This window comes from Aquarana catesbeiana, linkage group LG06, assembly GCF_042186555.1.
Source record: "Aquarana catesbeiana isolate 2022-GZ linkage group LG06, ASM4218655v1, whole genome shotgun sequence".
Taxonomy (NCBI): Eukaryota; Metazoa; Chordata; class Amphibia; order Anura; family Ranidae; genus Aquarana; species Aquarana catesbeiana.
The window spans coordinates 232520697-232539845 of NC_133329.1; the positions used below are offsets into that span (position 1 = coordinate 232520697).

At 40.9% G+C, this 19149-nt stretch overlaps 1 protein-coding gene across 1 annotated transcript; it reads left to right on the forward strand.

Moving 5' to 3' along the window:
- Positions 1–13248: 13248 nt before the first annotated feature.
- Positions 13249–15413, forward strand: LOC141146636 (hemoglobin subunit beta-3-like). The gene is made up of 3 exons (XM_073633048.1): positions 13249–13407; positions 14471–14693; positions 15183–15413. Exons 1-3 carry the CDS (start codon positions 13316–13318, stop codon positions 15309–15311), a joined length of 444 nt encoding a protein of 147 aa, XP_073489149.1. The 5' UTR covers positions 13249–13315; the 3' UTR covers positions 15312–15413.
- The last annotated feature ends 3736 nt before the right edge of the window (positions 15414–19149 follow it).

A 19149-nucleotide genomic window follows, 5' to 3' on the forward strand; every position in this document is an offset into this window, starting at 1 on the left:
TCAGGTCGCTCTTCACAGGCCTTGCTGTTCTTCAGTGCGTTCTGTTACTTCGTTCTGAGCAGCCGACCATTTTCTAGCCATGTTTCGTATGCGTACTCCTCGTAGAGTTCGTGCTGTGCGGGGGCTTGGTGTTGGGGTCCTGACCTTGACACAAGTCCAGTCCATGAACAGGGTGGGGAGGAGTTCATGGACCAAGAATTGGTTGCTTCAGCGTGACCAGTTCTGTCATATGCCTTTGCTCCGTGAGATCCGTGAGAATAATCCTGATGATTTCAGGAACTTTCTCAGGATGACGGACCCCGTGTTTCACCATTTGTTGGCTTCGCTGACCCCCTATATCAGCAGGCAGGATACCTGCATGAGGCAAGCCATCACTCCGGAGCAGAGGTTGGTCGCTACCTTGCGGTATTTGGCCACAGGGAGAAGTCTGCAGGACTTGAAGTTCTCGACAGGCATCTCCCCCCAGGCTCTGGGTATCATCATCCCAGAGACCTGTTCTGCCATCATCCAGGTCCTGCAGAAGGAGTATATGAAGGTAAGATTTTTATCCTTTTATATCACATTTTATTGTATTGAATGTTTGATAATATATTGTATTTCTTTCCTCATTCCCTAATTACCATGATTGTAATATGCTGTGAATGTCCCCTTTGTCCTCATGCATGCTGGATTTTTATGTCATTATTATTTTAGGTCCTTCATACATATTTGCCCTTCAATAACCTCCCCAGCATGGTGTCTTCTGCCCTATATTCACCTCATGTAGTCACTTAACAATGTATTTTATCAGCTCCATAGTAGTGCTTTACCCCAAACACCCCCTAAAATGTTTGGAAATGTTATTTTTGATTTAAATTCAGGCAGAGTGCCAGAGGCTTTTTTTTGTGGTGTCCCCAAATTTTTTGTAACCCTCCCCTCCCCAACTGCTAAGTCAGCTGATCCCAATTCATTATCCTCAATCATCTATCTGCTGATTTTGCCAAACCCATACACACTATACCCATCTCTTTACTGGTCAGATTTATGGATGAATTCCCCAAAGCATGTAGTGCAAGGGCCTGCCTGTCTACTTTCCAATGGTACTGTTTAAAGTTCTTGTATCCTATTATTATCTTGATAGGTAATAGCAGAATGTTCAAATGTCCTCAAATGTGTACAGTGTGTATTTATATCTTTGTATTATGACACTTCTTACCTGTCCAGTGGTCTGCCAATAGTGTAACTAAGGAGGGGCTGTTCCAAGTAATACCCTGTATTTAGGCATTCATCTCTCAATGAAGTGAAGAGGGTTACCTGTCCAAGAGTTCCCCCCCCCCTATAATGTTAGAAATGGCCCATGAGAGGGGGGAGGGGGAATATGATAGGTGTACCTTATACTTTGTTGTTGTAAAATTCCCCTTAGTAAATGCTATCTGGAGGTTGACCCATAATGTTTGTGTCTAATCTGCTTGCCATGTTTCTGTGAAAAAATAGTAATGTTTATTGTTTTTTCCTCAACAGTTTCCTTCCACGCCACAGGAATGGCAGACTGTGGCCTCCCACTTTGCCCAGCGGTGGGACTTTCCTAACTGCGGAGGGGCAATTGATGGGAAAAACGTCCACATCATCCCACCACCCAACTCGGGGTCATACTATTATAATTACAAGGGGTTTAATAGTATAGTGATGTTGGCGGTGGTGTCGGCTAATTACGACTTCTTGTATGTGGACGTGGGGAAGAATGGCCGGATGTCCGATGGTGGAGTCATCACCCAGACGGAGTTCTACAGGCGTCTCCAGAATGGCAGCTTGGACTTGCCACCTCCAGAGGACAATGTTGAAGGTCTCCCATTTGTGTTCGTTGCTGATGAAGCATTTGCGCTGGGGGACCACCTGATGCGGCCATTCCCGATGAGGACCCTCACCCCGGAACAGAGGGTTTTTAATTACCGGCTGGCCAGAGCCCGAAGAGTGGTGGAGAACACATTTGGAATCCTGGCCAGCCGGTTCCGACTATTTCTGATACCCATCCATATGGCGGAGTATAAACTGAACCATATTATACTGGCGTGCTGTGTTCTCCATAATTTTTTAAGAAAACATTCAGCCAACTATGCTGGCTCAGTTGGGCCTGAGGCCGGAATACCAAATACATCAACAATGACGGCGCTTGAAAGCGGCCGTCCTGGCTTGCCCTCCCTGAGTGCCCGTGATGTCCGGTTACGATACCTGGAGTTCTTTGCGGGTAGGGGGGCTATCAATATGCCAGACAATCTGTGACACCTTTTTCAAATAAAAAACAACCAAAAGCAATTCTTGGTGGACATTTACTGCTTGTGTTTGTTTGAGCTGACCCTGACAGAAATGTGTTGAGTGCAGAAAATGTCGTGATTGGGTAACCTTATAAAGAATAGTGTTGGCTGGTACTTCCTAAATGCAAAAACACATTTCACTACAAGTACACTTGCAACTGCACTGAACCTGCACTTGTAGTGCAAAGTGTATTTGCCCTTAGGAAATAACCCCCATTTTTGCATAAAACAGCAATTACATCACCCCAAAAGTGTTGTAGTGTTGAGACAATAATCCACACATTCTTGAGTAAGGCACTTTTTTATACCTGCACAATCACATGTGCATTTACCAAAGGTTTTTAAAACAAAACAACATGTTTGTTGTATAACAATTTTTGGGGGGGCATTATCAAAAATCGAAATATCCATTTTAGATAAAACAGGCCTGTGTAAAACCAACAAGAAAGCCAAAAAACTTGAACTTACAAAGTTCACATTAGGTAAAACCTGAAGGCTATATCAGACATCAGTATTTAGGAACTGGGTTTGATATAGCGTTCAGATGGGGGGAAATCACCCCTGGAAAAGCCAAATTTGGAAGATGCACACAAATTTCCCAATGTCAACATGTGCTATCTGCCATCAGGGGGGATCAAGGGACGTGTTTTGGGGGAGCAAGCCATTCCTCAACGCTACTTTATAATTGAGGAAGGGGTTGCACCCCCAAAACGCGTCCATTGATCTCCCGTGATGGCAGATAGCACATGTTGGCACACTGTGTGCATCCTCCAAATTTGGCTTTTCTAAACATTGTAAAAATTTTTGTAAGATAAAACAGGTGATTTTGTGGGGTTTAAATTCGCCCCAAAACATCAATGATGTTATTATTTTTTTTAAATAACATCACTGATTTGTTGCTGGATGTTTTGCAATTGGAGATTACACCCCATGATCTCCCCGATCAGTATCTGGGCACTTTCAGATGTAAAGCGTTCTGGATCACGATCACCTAAAAAGAGATAAAGAACAAAAAAAACAGTTCTCAAAAATCTGCCAACATCCATCTCTTTTACCTGAGCCTGTGGTCGCAGACACTCACCTGTTGTGGGGCCAATCTCCACCACGTCTTCTTCTTCCTCCTGCTCTTCTTCTTGGGTTGGTATTTCCCCTTCTTCCAGAGGGGGGGGTCTCTGGTCTCCTGGGATGAGGAGTGTCCCCGAGTCTTTTCTCCCCTATGTAAAACAAAAATGGTATACTTAGCACACAGATATTTGATGGCAGAACTAGAAATAGGAAACATTGCTTGGAAGTGGGGTACAATTTTCTATTTTAGCCGAGTTCAAAGATGTCTTTTTTTTATTGTCCTTTGTCAAGCTGCAATACTTTACCTGTTTAGTACAAGCTTCACAGATGTAGCACCCCCTATAGTATACACTGGAGCCCCTGTGTGCCCCCCCTAATAAAAATGGTGTTCTTGTGTCCCACAATAGTGCTCCAGTGTCCAGATGTGAAAACAGCTGCTCAGTGTCCTCTCCTTACACACAATCTAGTTTACATTTCATTCTAGTAACAAACCCATCTACACAAACAAATATTTGGCATCCAAGTAGGCCCAAAAAAAATGTGTGAAAATGCATATGGCCTAAACAATGGTGTTCTAGAGGCCGAAAGAAAAATGTTTGATATGAACGAATAATGGGCCCATGAACATTAAAGTTGACCTTTTTAAACGTTACAATTACTAAAAGCATATGGAGCAGAACGAACGGAATAAAGACAGAAAGAATATGAACACAGCACAACTACTTACTTTTTTGCAGCACTCTCCGGATCTTTCGGTACTGCTCTGGCCCTCTCAACTTCAGGTCCGGCCACCGCTTCCTGAGCTGATCTTTAGACCTTCGTACCCCGAAATTCCGCTCAAGACTCCTGACCACTTTACCAATGATTTTGGCCTTTCTGATGTTGGGGTGGGGGTAAGGCCCATATTTTCCGTCATAGTCGGACTTCCTCATGATGTCTACCATCTCCAACATCTCCCCAAACTACATATTTGTGGCCTTAAAACGTCTCCTTCTGGATCGGGACGTGCCTGGATCCGGGCTTTCCTCCTCCTTGTTGTTAGAATTATCACGCACCTGTTGTAACTCCGCCATCATGCTCTTCCCCCACTGCGCCGAACGAAAAGGGGCTGGGAATAGACTAGAAAGAACGTCAGGGGCGGGTGGAGTTACACGCATGCGCAGTGTGTATAAGGCGTAACACGCGTGCGTATTACGTACGATCTGTGAGCGGAGGAAGGAGCATTGGACGCGCCGATCGTAAGAACGAAGGTAAGAGACAAACTTGGGCCTATACTGCTTCTAGATTGAGGCCTATATTGTAACAAGATTAGGAGAGTTTGGTCTGACATTAGGCTTTGTCTTGTGTTGTGTCTTGCAGTGAACATGGATATCTTAATGAGAGATACTGACTTCATGTCACTATTCATTGATATGCTAAGGGAGCTGCCCTGTCTGTGGGAGATTACCCACCCCCATTTCAAGAACCAAGCAAAGAGGAAGGCAGCACTGGAGCAATTGTGTGAAATTGTGAAGCAGGTGATCCCCACGGCAGACATCACCTATTTAAAGATATTAATTGGTGGCCTGAGGAGCACATATCTGAGGGAGCGCAAGAAAGTCCTGGATTCACAGAGATCCGGAGCAGCAGATGACATCTATGTCCCCAGGATGTTGTACTACGACAGGCTGCATTTTCTGGCAGGCCAGACTGAACCCAGGCCATCCCTCTCCAGTCTTCCTTCCACGCTTCCTTCCCCCCCGGCTGAGGCTTCTGACGTCCAACCTGGGCCTTCCAGGCCATATGTGGAGGAGCCCAGATTGAGCCAGGTATAACATTCCTCTAAATATTTCTGCTTGTCCAATCAATGATGTGAACTATATGTTAGTTGGGAGTACTAATTTATGATTGTGATTGATGATGCAAAACATTACAACTATGTCCTTTTTTCATACACAGGGAAGTCTCAGCCAGGAGGTGGCCGGGCCGAGCCGGCTGGCTGATCTGCAGGTCCCTCCACCCCCCCTGAAAACAGAAAGTGGCAGTAGGACGAGTGCCCTAGAGGAGGCGGCTATCAGATTCTTTTGGAGGGCTACAGAGGTCCTGGGAGCACCACACACCAGGCAGGAGAACATTGCTGCATTCATTGCCTATAAAATGCAGAGGATGGAGGAGGGCCAAAAAGCCATGTGTCAGGCCCTCATATCAGAGGCTCTGGAGAAAGGTGTGAGGGGCCAAATTACACCTCACACACAGCTTTGGGATGGTCCTCCTCCTCCTCCTGCAGGTCCTCCTCCTCCCTCTCCTCCAGGTCCTCCCAGTCCTCCTCCAGGTCCTCCCAGTCCTCCTCCTCCTCTTCCTCCAGGTCCTACTCCTCCTCCTGCCACATCTCCAACAGCACAGCCACAGCCCGGAAGGAAGTGTGAAAGGAAGACCAAAGAGTGATTGCCCTGGATCCAGTCTGGTCGGCCAAAAGATGCAGCCTCTTGTGGTACCACAGCCTGGGGACACTGATGTCATCTGCTGCTATCCGAGTCTCTGTGAATCCCGGACCAGACTGCCCTCCCTTATATATGGACTCCTCAGGCCACCAATTTTGATGTTTAAGAATTGATGTCTGCCGTGGGGGTCCCAGGCTTCACTAATTTCTCCTGTTGATCCAGTGTTGCCTTCCTCTTTGTTTGGTTCTGATCCCTTAATAAAGGATTTTTGTTTTGAATTATACTCTCCTATGTGTTTTACTTCAAAAATGACAGTTTGTTTGTGAGGATTCAGGTACATTTCTAATATACAATGTGAAATGAACAAGGGTCACCAACAACAAAAAATCTCCTTGAGATTAAATAATAAAAGATATCAATGGTGTTGGGGTAACTTGACACACAAAACACACACAAAAATATTCTGGAGTAAAAATAAAAATAACATTGAACAAAGATCAGCCTTGGAAAAAATCCAAACATTAAAGAAAAAAAAAGGCTTAAAAACAAAAAAAAAACATAAAAAATATAAAACTGTCAGATGTGACAACTAATAACAATATATTGAGGGAATCCCACTAAAAAAACACAAATAAAAGTTTGTGAGAAGTGTGTGTGAATATGAGCAGCAAAACGACTTAATTCTTGTCACATTATAAAGAAGAAGAGAGTGCGCTGTATTAAACCATTTTTTACATTGCAGCGTGACGAAAGTGCTGTATCCATTGCGAACGCTAAGTTTACCAGAACGAGCTGTCCCGTGTCGGAATTTCTTCTAAGCATGTGTGGCACTTTGTGCGTCGGAACAGGCCACACACGGTCGGAATTGACGCGATCGGATTTTGTTGTCGGAAAATTTTATCTCCTGCTGTCTAACTTTGTGTGTCGGAAAATCCGATGGAAAATGTCCGATGGCGCCCACACACGGTCGGAATTTCCGACAACACGCTCCGATCGGACAATGTCCATCGGAAAATCCGACCGTGTGTACGGGGCATTAGAGTGTACCGAAGAGAGGTGGCGGAACTCGCCGATGCACTTCAGTATGTCGTGGTATCGGAGAGGTACAGAGTGTGAACAATGCGGGCACTCGTAGTGGAATGTCTGCAGCTGGGCACACTACTGTGTGGGGGTTGACAACTAGCCAATCAGGAAGGTTAGGTGAAGGAGCAGTCCGAGAGATGCTCCAGCACAGGACAATAGTTGTAGATAGTGGAGGAGGGTAACCTCTCGGGAAAATTTGTTGGATGGGGGTAACCACAGTGTGAGAAGGAGGTATGTGGTAGGGTGTCATCAGCTAAGCAGTTCTAGCTTGCTCAACGGGGCGTCGAGTCGGAAGTGGTGTTATTATCCTTAAATGGAAGACGTTTGGGACGACCAGAACCCTTTCTAGAGCTGGCCGTCCGGCCAAACTGAGCTATCGGGGGAGAAGAGCCTTGGTGAGAGAGGTAAAGAAGAACCCAAAGATCACTGTGGCTGCATTCCAGAGATGCAGTCAGGAGATGGGAGAAAGTTGTAGAAAGTCGACCATCACTGCAGCCCTCCACCAGTCGGGGCTTTATGGCAGAGTGGCCTGACGGAAGCCTCTCCTCAGTGCAAGACACATGAAAGCCCGCATGGAGTTTGCTAAAAAACACCTGAAGGACTCCAAGATGGTGAGAAATAAGATTCTTTGGTCTGATGAGACCAAGATGGCCTTAGTTCTAAGCGGTATGTGTGGAGAAAACCAGGCACTGCTCATCACCTTTCCAATACAGTCCCAACAGTGAAGCATGGTGGTGGCAGCATCATGCTGTGGGGGTGTTTTTCAGCTGCAGGGACAGGACGACTGGTTGCAATCAAGGGGAAGATGAATGCGGCCAAGTACAGGGATATCCTGGACGAAAACCTTCTCCAGAGTGCTCAGGACCTCAGACTGGGCTGAAGGTTTACCTTCCAACAAGACAATGACCCTAAGAACACAGCTAAAACAACGAAGGAGTGGCTTCACAACAACTCCATGACTGTTCTTGAATGGCCCAGCCAGAGCCCTGACTTAAACCCAATTGAGCATCTCTGGAGAGACCTAAAAATGGCTGTCCACCAACGTTTACCATCCAAACTGACAGAACTAGAGAGGATCTGCAAGGAGGAATGGCAGAGGATCCCCAAATCCAGCTGTGAAAAACTTGTTGCGTCTTTCCCAAAAAGACTCATGGCTGTATTAGATCAAAAGGGTGCTTTTACTAAATACTGAGCAAAGGGTCTGAATACCTAGGACCATGTGATATTTCAGTTTTTCTTTTTTAATAAATCTGCAAAAATGTCAACAATTCTGTGTTTTTCTGTCAATAAAAATGAACTTAAATGATTTTAGCAAATGGCTGCAATATAACAAAGAGTGAAAAATTTAAGGGGGTCTGAATACTTTCCGTCCCCACTGTGTATATATATATATATATATATATATATATATATATATATATATATATATATATATATATATAAAAAAAAAGTCCAAAGGGTTGCTGCACTTAAAAACTTTCGGTTGCTTTATTTCACATAGTCACGTGAAAAAATTACAAAGCAAGTACAATCTTTCCAGACAAAATCATGGCAATAGATGCCTATACAATACAGATATGGATGGATTACGTTTCGGGCTAGTATGCTTGCGCCCTTCCTAAGACCTGTCAAAGCATATCTAACAGATTCAGTGCAATCAATCATTTAAATACAAATTAGTGGGATACATCACATGTGGAAACAATATGGTTAATTGGTTTATAGTATATTCAGCATCTATGCAGATGCGTGTTTTTATACCATAGACACAAGATCTAACAAATAGCAGCCGACATCTCTATTTCTTCATTCTTATTCTCCAAATATGTTCTATTACCCTATGAAAAATACATACATAGATAGAATGAGTATATCTATATACAGACCTCCCTATTTCAAAACACGTTTACATTTTTTTTTCTTTTGTATAATCACTTGTAAATCAAAATCATTAAACAAACAAATAAAGATCCAAATCAACATTTAAACCATGTGGAACAATAGTATTTAAAAAATGTATCCAGTATACTTCCCTTTTTCTCAAAATCATTTCACGGTTTCCCCCCCTCCTGTTTTTCTCTATTCCCTCTAGGACCATATATTTTAATTGTGATACATTGTGTCCAAATTCCACGAAGTGTCTCGCTAGCGGTAGGTGTGTTAATTTGTCACGTATTGAATATTTATGTCTTGCTATCCTATCTTTTACTTTTTGTGTAGTTTCTCCAACATACACTAAACCACATGGGCACTTGATGGCATATATTACATATGATGATTGGCAGGTGTAATATCCACGTATAGGGATATTGAAGCCCCTATGTGGATGTGTAAAAAATTTTCCTTTTATCATAGAATTGCATTGTATGCATGACAAACACGGATATGATCCTAAATTTTTTTGTCCTAAAAATGTTGGTTTTATGATTGTAGATATAGGTTGGTCCGATTTTATTAATCGGACCCATATTGTTTTGCCTTTCCTATACGAGGACATGGGGGATTCCAGAATTCTTGTATCAACGGGTAACTAGTTCTTAAAAGGTTCCAATGTTTCTTAACTATCTGGGAATTTTTTTTAGAAAAAGGGTGGTACTGCATAATAAAGGGAATTCTCTTTGTTTCTCTATGGGTTGTTTTATTATGGTCAGTATTGAAAGATTCCATATCAACCAAGGTTCGAGGGCATCTTCTATTGATAAGTTTATTTTTCATTTCTTTAAGTCTCTGGTCACGGCACAGGGGATCACTCACGATCCGCTGTACCCTCAACATTTGACTTTTTGGAATTGACAAGAAAACATTAGGAGGATGAAAACTATTAAAGTGTAGTAATTGGTTACGGTATGTGGGTTTCACATACAGATCAGTAATGATCTGCCTGTTACTCAGCTTTAATGTAGTGTCTAAAAAAGAAATCTCATCTTTACCGATTTCGATATTAAACTTAAGGCCAGGTATTAAATAATTGATATACCTATCGAACAGAAATAGGCTCTCCATGTTGTCATCCCATATAGCAAAAATATCGTCCACAAATCTATACCAACATTGGCAATGTTTAAGAAATAGCTCATTCACATAAATAAAAGAAGTTTCTATCATGTTCATAAATGCGTTCGCATATGGGGGTGCAACATTTGAACCCATCGCTGCTCCATTTAGTTGCAGAAAATGGGTACCCTTGAAGAGAAAATAATTCTCCTCAAGGATAATTCTCAAAAGTTCAAGAAGGAACGAAATCTGTTCAGTTTTATAAATACCTGACTGAGTTAACAATCGCTGACATGCCTCAATTCCCAAACTATGAGGGATGATAGTAAACAGACTAGAGACGTCCCATGATATCAGGATGGAATCTGGTGACAACTTTATATCTTAGATTTTAGTTAAAAAATCTGTAGTATCTTTTATATATGATTTGGTGTTCATCAATAATGGTGTTAAACATTTATCCAAATATTGTGCTAAATGGGTTGTCACAGATCCCATACCCAATACAATGGGATGTCCCGGGGGATTTTTAGGGTCTTTATGGATTTTTGGTAACATATATCGTACCGGTGTAACTGGATATTCACATACCAAAAATTCCATAGTTTCATCATCAATAATTTTATCTTTAACTGGATTTTTTGACTAAAATCCAAGATATAAAGTTGTCACCAGATTCCATTCTGATATCATGGGACGTCTCTAGTCTGTTTACTATCATCCCTCATAGTTTGGAAATTGAGGCATGTCAGCGATTGTTAACCCAGTCAGGTATTTATAAAACTGAACAAATTTCGTTCCTTCTTGAACTTTTGAGAATTATCCTTGAGGAGAATTATTTTCTCTTCAAGGATACCCATTTTCTGCAACTAAATGGGACAGTGATGGGTTCAAATGTTGCACCCTCATATGCGAACGCATTTATGAACATGATAGAAACTTCTTTTATTTATGTGAATAAGCTATTTCTTAAACATTGCCAATGTTGGTATAGGTTTGTGGACGATATTTTCGCTATATGGGATGACAACATGGAGAGCCTATTTCTGTTTGATAGGTATATCAATTACTTAATACCTGGCCTTAAGTTTAATATCGAAATCGGTAAAGATGAGATTTCTTTTTTAGACACTACATTGAAGCTGAGTAACAGGCAGATCATTACTGATCTGTATGTGAAACCCACATACCGTAACCAATTACTACACTTTAATAGTTTTCATCCTCCTAATGTTTTCTCGTCAATTCCAAAAAGTCAGATGTTGAGGGTACAGCGGATCGTGAGTGATCCCCTGTGCCGTGACCAGAGACTTAAAGAAATGAAAAATAAACTTATCAATAGAAGATGCCCTGGAACCTTGGTTGATATGGAATCTTTCAATACTGACCATAATAAAACAACCCATAGAGAAACAAAGAGAATTCCCTTTATTATGCAGTACCACCCTTTTTCTAAAAACATTTCCCAGATAGTTAAGAAACATTGGAACCTTTTAAGAACTAGTTACCCGATGATACAAGAATTCTGGAATCCCCCATGTCCTCGTATAGGAAAGGCAAAACAATACGGGACCGATTAATAAAATCGGACCAACCTATATCTACAATCATAAAACCAACATTTTTAGGACAAAAAAATTTAGGATCATATCCATGTTTGTCATGCATACAATGCAATTCTATGATAAAAGGAACATTTTTTACACATCCACATGGGGGCTTCAATATCCCTATACGTGGATATTATCATCATATGTAATATATGCCATCAAGTGCCCATGCGGTTTAGTGTATGTTGGAGAAACTACACAAAAAGTAAAAGATAGGATAGCAAGACATAAATATTCAATACGTGATAAATTAACACAACTACCGCTAGCGAGACACTTTGTGGAATTTGGACACAATGTATCACAATTAAAGTATATGGTCCTAGAGGGAATAGAGAAAAACAGGAGGGGGGGAAACCGTGAAATGATTTTGAGAAAAAGGGAAATATACTGGATACATTCTTTTAAATACTATTGCTCCACACGGTTTAAATGTTGATTTGGATTTTTATTTGTTTGTTTAATGATTTTGATTTACAAGTGATTATACAAACGAAGAAAAAATGTAAACGTGTTTTGAAATAGGGAGATCTGTATATAGATATACTCATTCTATCTATGTATGTATTTTTCATAGGTTAATAGAACATATTTGGAGAATAAGAATGAAGAGATAGAGAGCTGCTATTTGTTAGATCTTGTGTCTATGGTGTAAAAAACACGTATCTGCATAGGTGCTGAATATACTATGAATTGAACCAATTAACCATATTGTTTCCACATGTGATGTATCCCACTAATTTGTATTTAAATGATTGATTGCCGTGGTTCTGTTAGATATGCTTTGATGGATCTTAGGAAGGGCGCAAGCATACTAGCCTGAAACGTAATCCATCCATATCTGTATTGTATAGGCATCTATTGGCATGATTTCGTCTGGAAAGATTGTACTTGCTTTGTAATTTTTCCACATGACTATGTGAAATAAAGCAACCAAAAGTTTTTAAGTGCAGCAACCCTTTGGACTTTTTTTCTATATATAAGGTCGGTGGGAGGACCTGATTGCTGGCACTGAATCGTAAGCTGGGTGCAGATACAATTCTCGACACAGAGCACCCAATTTTTACAGATGTCTTTCATGAAACATGGCAACAGATTTCATGTGTTACATGTATTATACATTTTTTATAAAGAAATGTATTGAATGTTATTCTAGTGTACAGACATGAAATAGAAAATATTGAGTTAACCTATAATTTGGATACATACTTTCCATATATTAGTCATTAGTCATTTCTAATAGCAGGGCTATAATAATGCATATATATATATATATATATATATATATATATATATATATATATATATATATATATATATATGCATTATTATAGCCCTGCTATTAGAAATGACTAATGACTAATATATGGAAAGTATGTATCCAAATTATAGGTTAACTCAATATTTTCTATTTCATGTCTGTACACTAGAATAACATTCAATACATTTCTTTATAAAAAATGTATAATACATGTAACACATGAAATCTGTTGCCATGTTTCATGAAAGACATCTGTAAAAATTGGGTGCTCTGTGTCGAGAATTGTATCTGTTGCACAGCTGTTTATGTCTTATCTGCTTTTAACTTATGCATGTTGAGACCAAGTTCTGTGCGATCAGCATGTAGCCATAGAAAATAAGCTATGAACAAGGCATGATGTAAAACAGCATAGTCAGTGATATGATTCACTTATCAGTTTAAACAGAGATACAATACTATGACAAAGCACAAATGAAATGTAGGTGTGACTTACAAAGCTGACTATAAATAAAATGGGGAGAAAGTTGTGTTTGCCATCCAACATCTACTTCTTGAAGCAGGAGCTACTCTCATCTGACTCAATCCACCACCATGGTTCACTGGACTGCTGAAGAGAAATCCGCCATCAACTCTGTGTGGCAGAAGGTCGATGTTGAACAGGATGGACATGAAGCACTTACCAGGTATAACAACTTCCCTTGGTGTTGCTACTTTTTCAGAATCCCTCTACTATGCTACCAGTATTTTCTAACCTGAATCATTTAACAGTCTTCTAATTCTTTATTATTTCCATGGTTGCAAAATTGCAAAATGTAATTTAACTTAACAAAGAAAATAAATCTGATAATAGTTTTCCTTGTTTGTTGCATATTTTACACCTCTACTGTTTTTAAATTGTCCAAAGCCCATCATTGTGACTGTGAATTAGAGGAATAGAAAGCTATGAGAAATCTCTCCAGTGGGGCCACAGACAGAAAAAAAAACAACCTGGGAGAGATTCCAACCTTTTACCCACTCTATCCAAATGGAAAAAAAGAGGAATCAGTTATTTACTTCCGTCTGTGTCCCCAATAGGTGTAACCACCTTTTCTGTTTGTCCTGGTCACCATTATCACCTAGACTGAAAATGAGAGAAAATCCCAAAGCTTGATTTGCCACCAGAACAGGAATAGAAGGGAAATCTTCTCAAGGGGACACTAGTTCTGGTGACTAATGTCTAAGAGGGGATTTTCAACATTAGAAAGAAATTTCCTCTCACTTCCTGTTGTGGCTATAGGACAAGAAGTGAACGGAAATCTCTCCAATGGGACACAGGTAGAAAAAAATAATCTTCCACTACTCTCTGGCTTGTTACGTTAATCTGTGCAATTATTTTAATCAAAATAATACTTTTCATGTATTTTACCAAAATTATATTTGTAATTTATTAATCTTTACTGATGTTTCTTTCTGTTATTTTGTTTTCTTTCCTAAAATGGGACTTCCTGCACTATAGTGTACTAAATGTTAGTTTTGAAAGTAACATATATCTTTAAACAGTGTGATAACATTTTTTAGTATTCATATCCTTCACACATACAAGCAAGTAATATTTGGTACAAGTTCACAGGTACATACCACTCAGTCATACAGGTACTGCATCATACCCATGAAGTTGTATTTATTCATTGCTGATGTATATACTGTATGTTTGAAGGTTCCTGGTGGAAAATATTAATCAAACATGTTTTCTTTCATTTTTCATAGGCTGTTTATAGTCTACCCCTGGACCCAGAGGTATTTCAGCACCTTTGGAGATCTCTCCAGTCCAGCTGCAATTGCTGGTAATCCTAAGGTGCACGCACATGGCAAGAAGGTTTTGGGAGCTATTGGCAATGCCATCCATCACCTAGACAACGTGAAGGGCACTCTGCACAAACTCAGCGAAGAACATGCTAACCAACTGCATGTGGATCCTGAGAACTTTAGGGTATTAATCTTAATATTTTATTTAACACTGGGCTTGATTGCTTTCTATTGACCAAACAGAAATGTACTTTATGACCCTATCAACTTTGTGAGTATATTTGAATCAAAAATGTCCATTTTGAGAAGTAAGAATTATTTAAAAACCCAAGCATTCTTTTTTTTCTGCTGTTTGTGTCTAATGGGGGAAGATTTCCACATGCTTTCTGTCTTAGAGACTAAACAGGAAGTGTGAGGGAATCTATAAAAGGTTTAGAAAACAAAACCTCTTATACAATTTGAAATTGACTATGTGCCCCCATTAGAGGATGACCTTTCACCTCTGGTTCTGGAGACAATTGTATACACAAATAGGGAAACTTTTTTGCGTTTTGCTTTGGGTAACTAAAGCAGCTGATATATATTATTATTTTTCTAATTAAATATTTTGATAAAGTAATTATTTGCTGAAATACTAATAACAAATTTTTTGGTTTGTTTGTTTTTTATGTAGCGTCTTGGAGAAGTGTTGATTGTTGTCCTGGCTGCCAAACTGGGAAAAGCCTTTAGTCCTCAAGTCCAGCATGCATGGGAGAAGTTCATTGCTGTCCTGGTTGATGCTCTTAGCCACAGCTATCACTAAACAAGAACATGAAAAGAAATCAGCAGAGTTTTCACTGAGGCTGTGTATTAATGTGTGTTCCGTTTTCAGCACATGTAATAAAAAAAAACTTGAAAAAAGTTCCCTTCTGTAATGTCATATTTATTTTTAAATGCTAAATTAACAATATGGCCTTTAAATGAAAATTCCTGTATGCCCTCTCTATTCTGACCACGAAAATCAGAGCTGGTCAAAGTACGTCCCTCCGTCATACTCTGCCCTGCTTTGCTCTCCTCTCTCCCCCCTCACCCCCTCTTTCCTACCTGTCAGCTGTGTCTGTGTCTCTGTCTCCACCCCGCTGCTACTACTATTAAAAATAAAAAGCCTACAATGGTCACTGTCAGCTCCTCTATTAGAGGCTGGCATATCACACTAGGCAAGTCCTTTGTAAAAATGAGAAGTCTAAATACCTCTTTAGAGCTATCTTCAGGCCGGTCAAGTGACTCGCAGCCGCTTTACATCTAAGAGACGGAGCTTCTGCGGAGGAGACAAGTGGCCACTTGCTCTCCTCGGCTGACGTCAGAGGGAGATCATGGCTCCTCCCGCAGAAGACATCCATCAGAGCTGTAAAGCGACCGCGAGTCATGTGACCAGCCTGAAAACAGCTGAAATTCGTTATTTAGAACGCTTGTGTTTTTAAAGCCACTGACATAGTGTGCTATGCCAGCCTCTAATAGAGGGGCTGGCATAGTCTTATATATAAAAGTTAACAAACCCTTTAACACCATTTTAAGTTGGGTTTCTAACAGTCTAGAATCACCTGCTGTGTGTTTACATTAGAGGGCTTCTCTATAGAAAATACCTAAGATTTTGTGCTTCTTTTGGAATTCTGTATGGAATGCCTATAGCTACAGAGGTAAATGCTGGCTTGTAGAGCCAGGAATGCGTAACCTGCAGAGTGAAGGGGTCAGAAGTGGGTAATCTACAAAATGAAGGGATCAGGAGTTGTTAACCTACAGAGTAAAGGGGACAGGAGTGGGTAACCTACAAAGCAAAGGGGTCACAGTGGGTAAGCTACAGAGCATAGGGGTCAGGAGTAAAGGACACAAACTCATACACTCTTATGCCCTGTACACACGATAGGATTTTCCGACCACAAAACTCATGTTTTTCTTCGACGGATGTTGGCTCAAACTTGACTTGCATACACACGGTCACACAAATCTTGTCGGTAATTCCGAACGTCAAGAACACGATGATGTACAACACGTACTCTAAGCTGAGAAAAATGAAGTTCAATAGCCAGTGCGGCTCTTCTGCTTGATTCCGAGCATGCGTGGAATTTTGTGCGTCGGAATTGTGTACACACGATCCGAATTTACGAGAACGGATTTTGTTGTCGGAAAATTTGTGTGTTGGAAATTCCGATGGAAAATGTCCAATGGAGCCTACACACAGTCGGAATTTCCGACAACAAGCTCCCATCGAACATTTTCTATCGGAAAATCCTATCGTGTGTACGGGGCATAACACACTAATGCATACACACACACATACATATACACTTGCACCAGGGCTGCCAAAAGAGGGGTAGAGCTAGCCCTCCTATACTGGGCCAAAACCCATCAGATTAATGGGGGGGGGGGTAGGGCAGAGAGCAGACTTTTTATTTCTCCTTGTGTGCAGGCAGCCCTTAGACTGTGCCTTCAAAAAAGTAAAGCAAAGTTCCCTAGGACCCAATGGTTCTGCAGAAGGACCCAGGAGCAGAGAGGGAACTTTTTCTCTCTTTTGTGTGCAAGCGGAAAACTCACAAATGCCACAGCTCCCAACAATTAAATGAGCAAGTAAATGAATGTGACATTTAACCAATGTTATGAATAGGCCTTTTTTTTATTATATTACTAACTTAAATATTTATAATAACTATAAATAACATGTTATTAGATTTTTATTTCAGGAGTATATAAAGTATATATATGAGTTTGGCAATTCTAGAGAAATTATTAAATAGTGCATTACGATTTACAAAAACCCATTCGATTTTGGTCGACTAAAATGTACTGGACATTTTAGTCTACTAAAATATGACTAACACTAAAACAATTCAGATGACTAAAATACCACTAAAACTAAAATGGCATTTTAGTCAAAACACTATGAGTAAAACAAAATTTAAATTTGACATCAAAATTAACACTGATCCCATCTTCTACGGCAGAAAATCGGTATAGATTGTAATATCAGCCACAACTACACGGAAAGGCTTAGCACTGCACTACCTTATTTTCCAAGTACCGGTATGTTGCTGACCTAAACACATCACAGTGCTACTTAGAGCCAATGTCATCAGATTATTGTTCCACAACCCTGGAGTGGTGGGGATAGGGGGTCTACTATCAGTCCTCATGATTACCCTTAGCGCAGAGGTAACAGTCAGGCATTTTGTAATGGATTCCTGTTTGTCAGTATATAGTTATATTTATAAGTTAATAGGGTTTGCTGGCCTGGTCAGTGCTAAAGGGGCTGAGAGTAATCAGAAAAGAAAGAGAAATAGTAGGGAGAAATTTAGATTAGTAGACATTGTTCTGTTCAGCATCTGTGTTCTCTATCCATTGACATTATTTTTATTTAACAAAATAATCCTGGCTGTAGGCACCAGGGTCTGAAAAGTAAAATACACTATTATGCATGTACCTGTGTCCCTGTCATGGTTATGCAATAGAGTTTTCTGTCAGCTTACCTGTTTCCATGTGTTCATCTCTAAAGACCAGCTGCCTCTCACCTGACTGGTTTTATAACCTCTCCTCTAAGCATGGCCCCACCCCAGGCCCTATCAGGGAACCCTATATTAACCTGTGCACTGCAAGCCAGCAGTGCTGATTAACCATTGTGTGTTAGCTTTCGTGTGTACTTGCTGTGTTTCCTACGTCTGATTCCAGTTACCGACTTTGGCCTGTTCTTAACTATTCCTGTCTGCTCGTGACCCTGACCTTTGGCGTGTCCCCGACCATCCCTGTTTGCCTGTGACCCTGAACCGTGGCGTGAACTCTGTTGTCCTTGTCTGCTTGTGGCCCCGACCTTGGCTTGTCCCTTACTTTCCTTGCTCCAGCCTGCTGCCTCCTTCCTCTTCTCCTGTAGTCTACCGTGAGCGTGAGCTGTGAGACCCTGGGGGCCGCGACCTGGAGCCAGACTGCAGCGCAGTCCATCCTCACCACTGGAGGCTCTGGTGAACACCTGCTGGCTCTTAGACTCCGCGCCCTGGGGAATCTATGCTCTAGCTCCCAGTGGGATCTGTGTCAGTGATCCAGTAGACCTGCTTCCTGAACCTCCCAGGGTTCAATCCGCAGAAGTCAGTCCTAGGGTCCACTACCTAGCGGTGCACTTCTGACTCCTACAGAGTGCATCTGTCACCTAGCCTCAAGGTGACCTGACAGTCCCTTTCATTTCCCCATGTCACACAACATTTTTTATAGGGTAAATACACTAAAAGATGAATATTTGCATTCCCACAGCCTCTGCAGCCAAAATATAAGTACTTGACCATGAATCTGAAAGCTGGTTTACCTAGTAATAATGCAGCAGTTATCTTCTCTGGTATTCCAAGATTCCTGTATGCTCTGTCCTGAGGATAGGGACTGAGCCATTATCCTCTAGGACCAAGCCTGTCCTCAGTCCAGCACATTTACAGCATTTTACAGGGCACTAGAGGTGAGATACGCAATGCACTCACCCTGGGCAAGCTGGAATTGGAATAGGAATTGCATTTTAGATATAAAAATAGTTAATAAGGTCCCCCCAGGGGCTTTAACGCAGTTGGGAGTAATTTAGACACCAGAGCTCATATTTTAAACAATATGTCGGTTTTAATTTTCATAATACA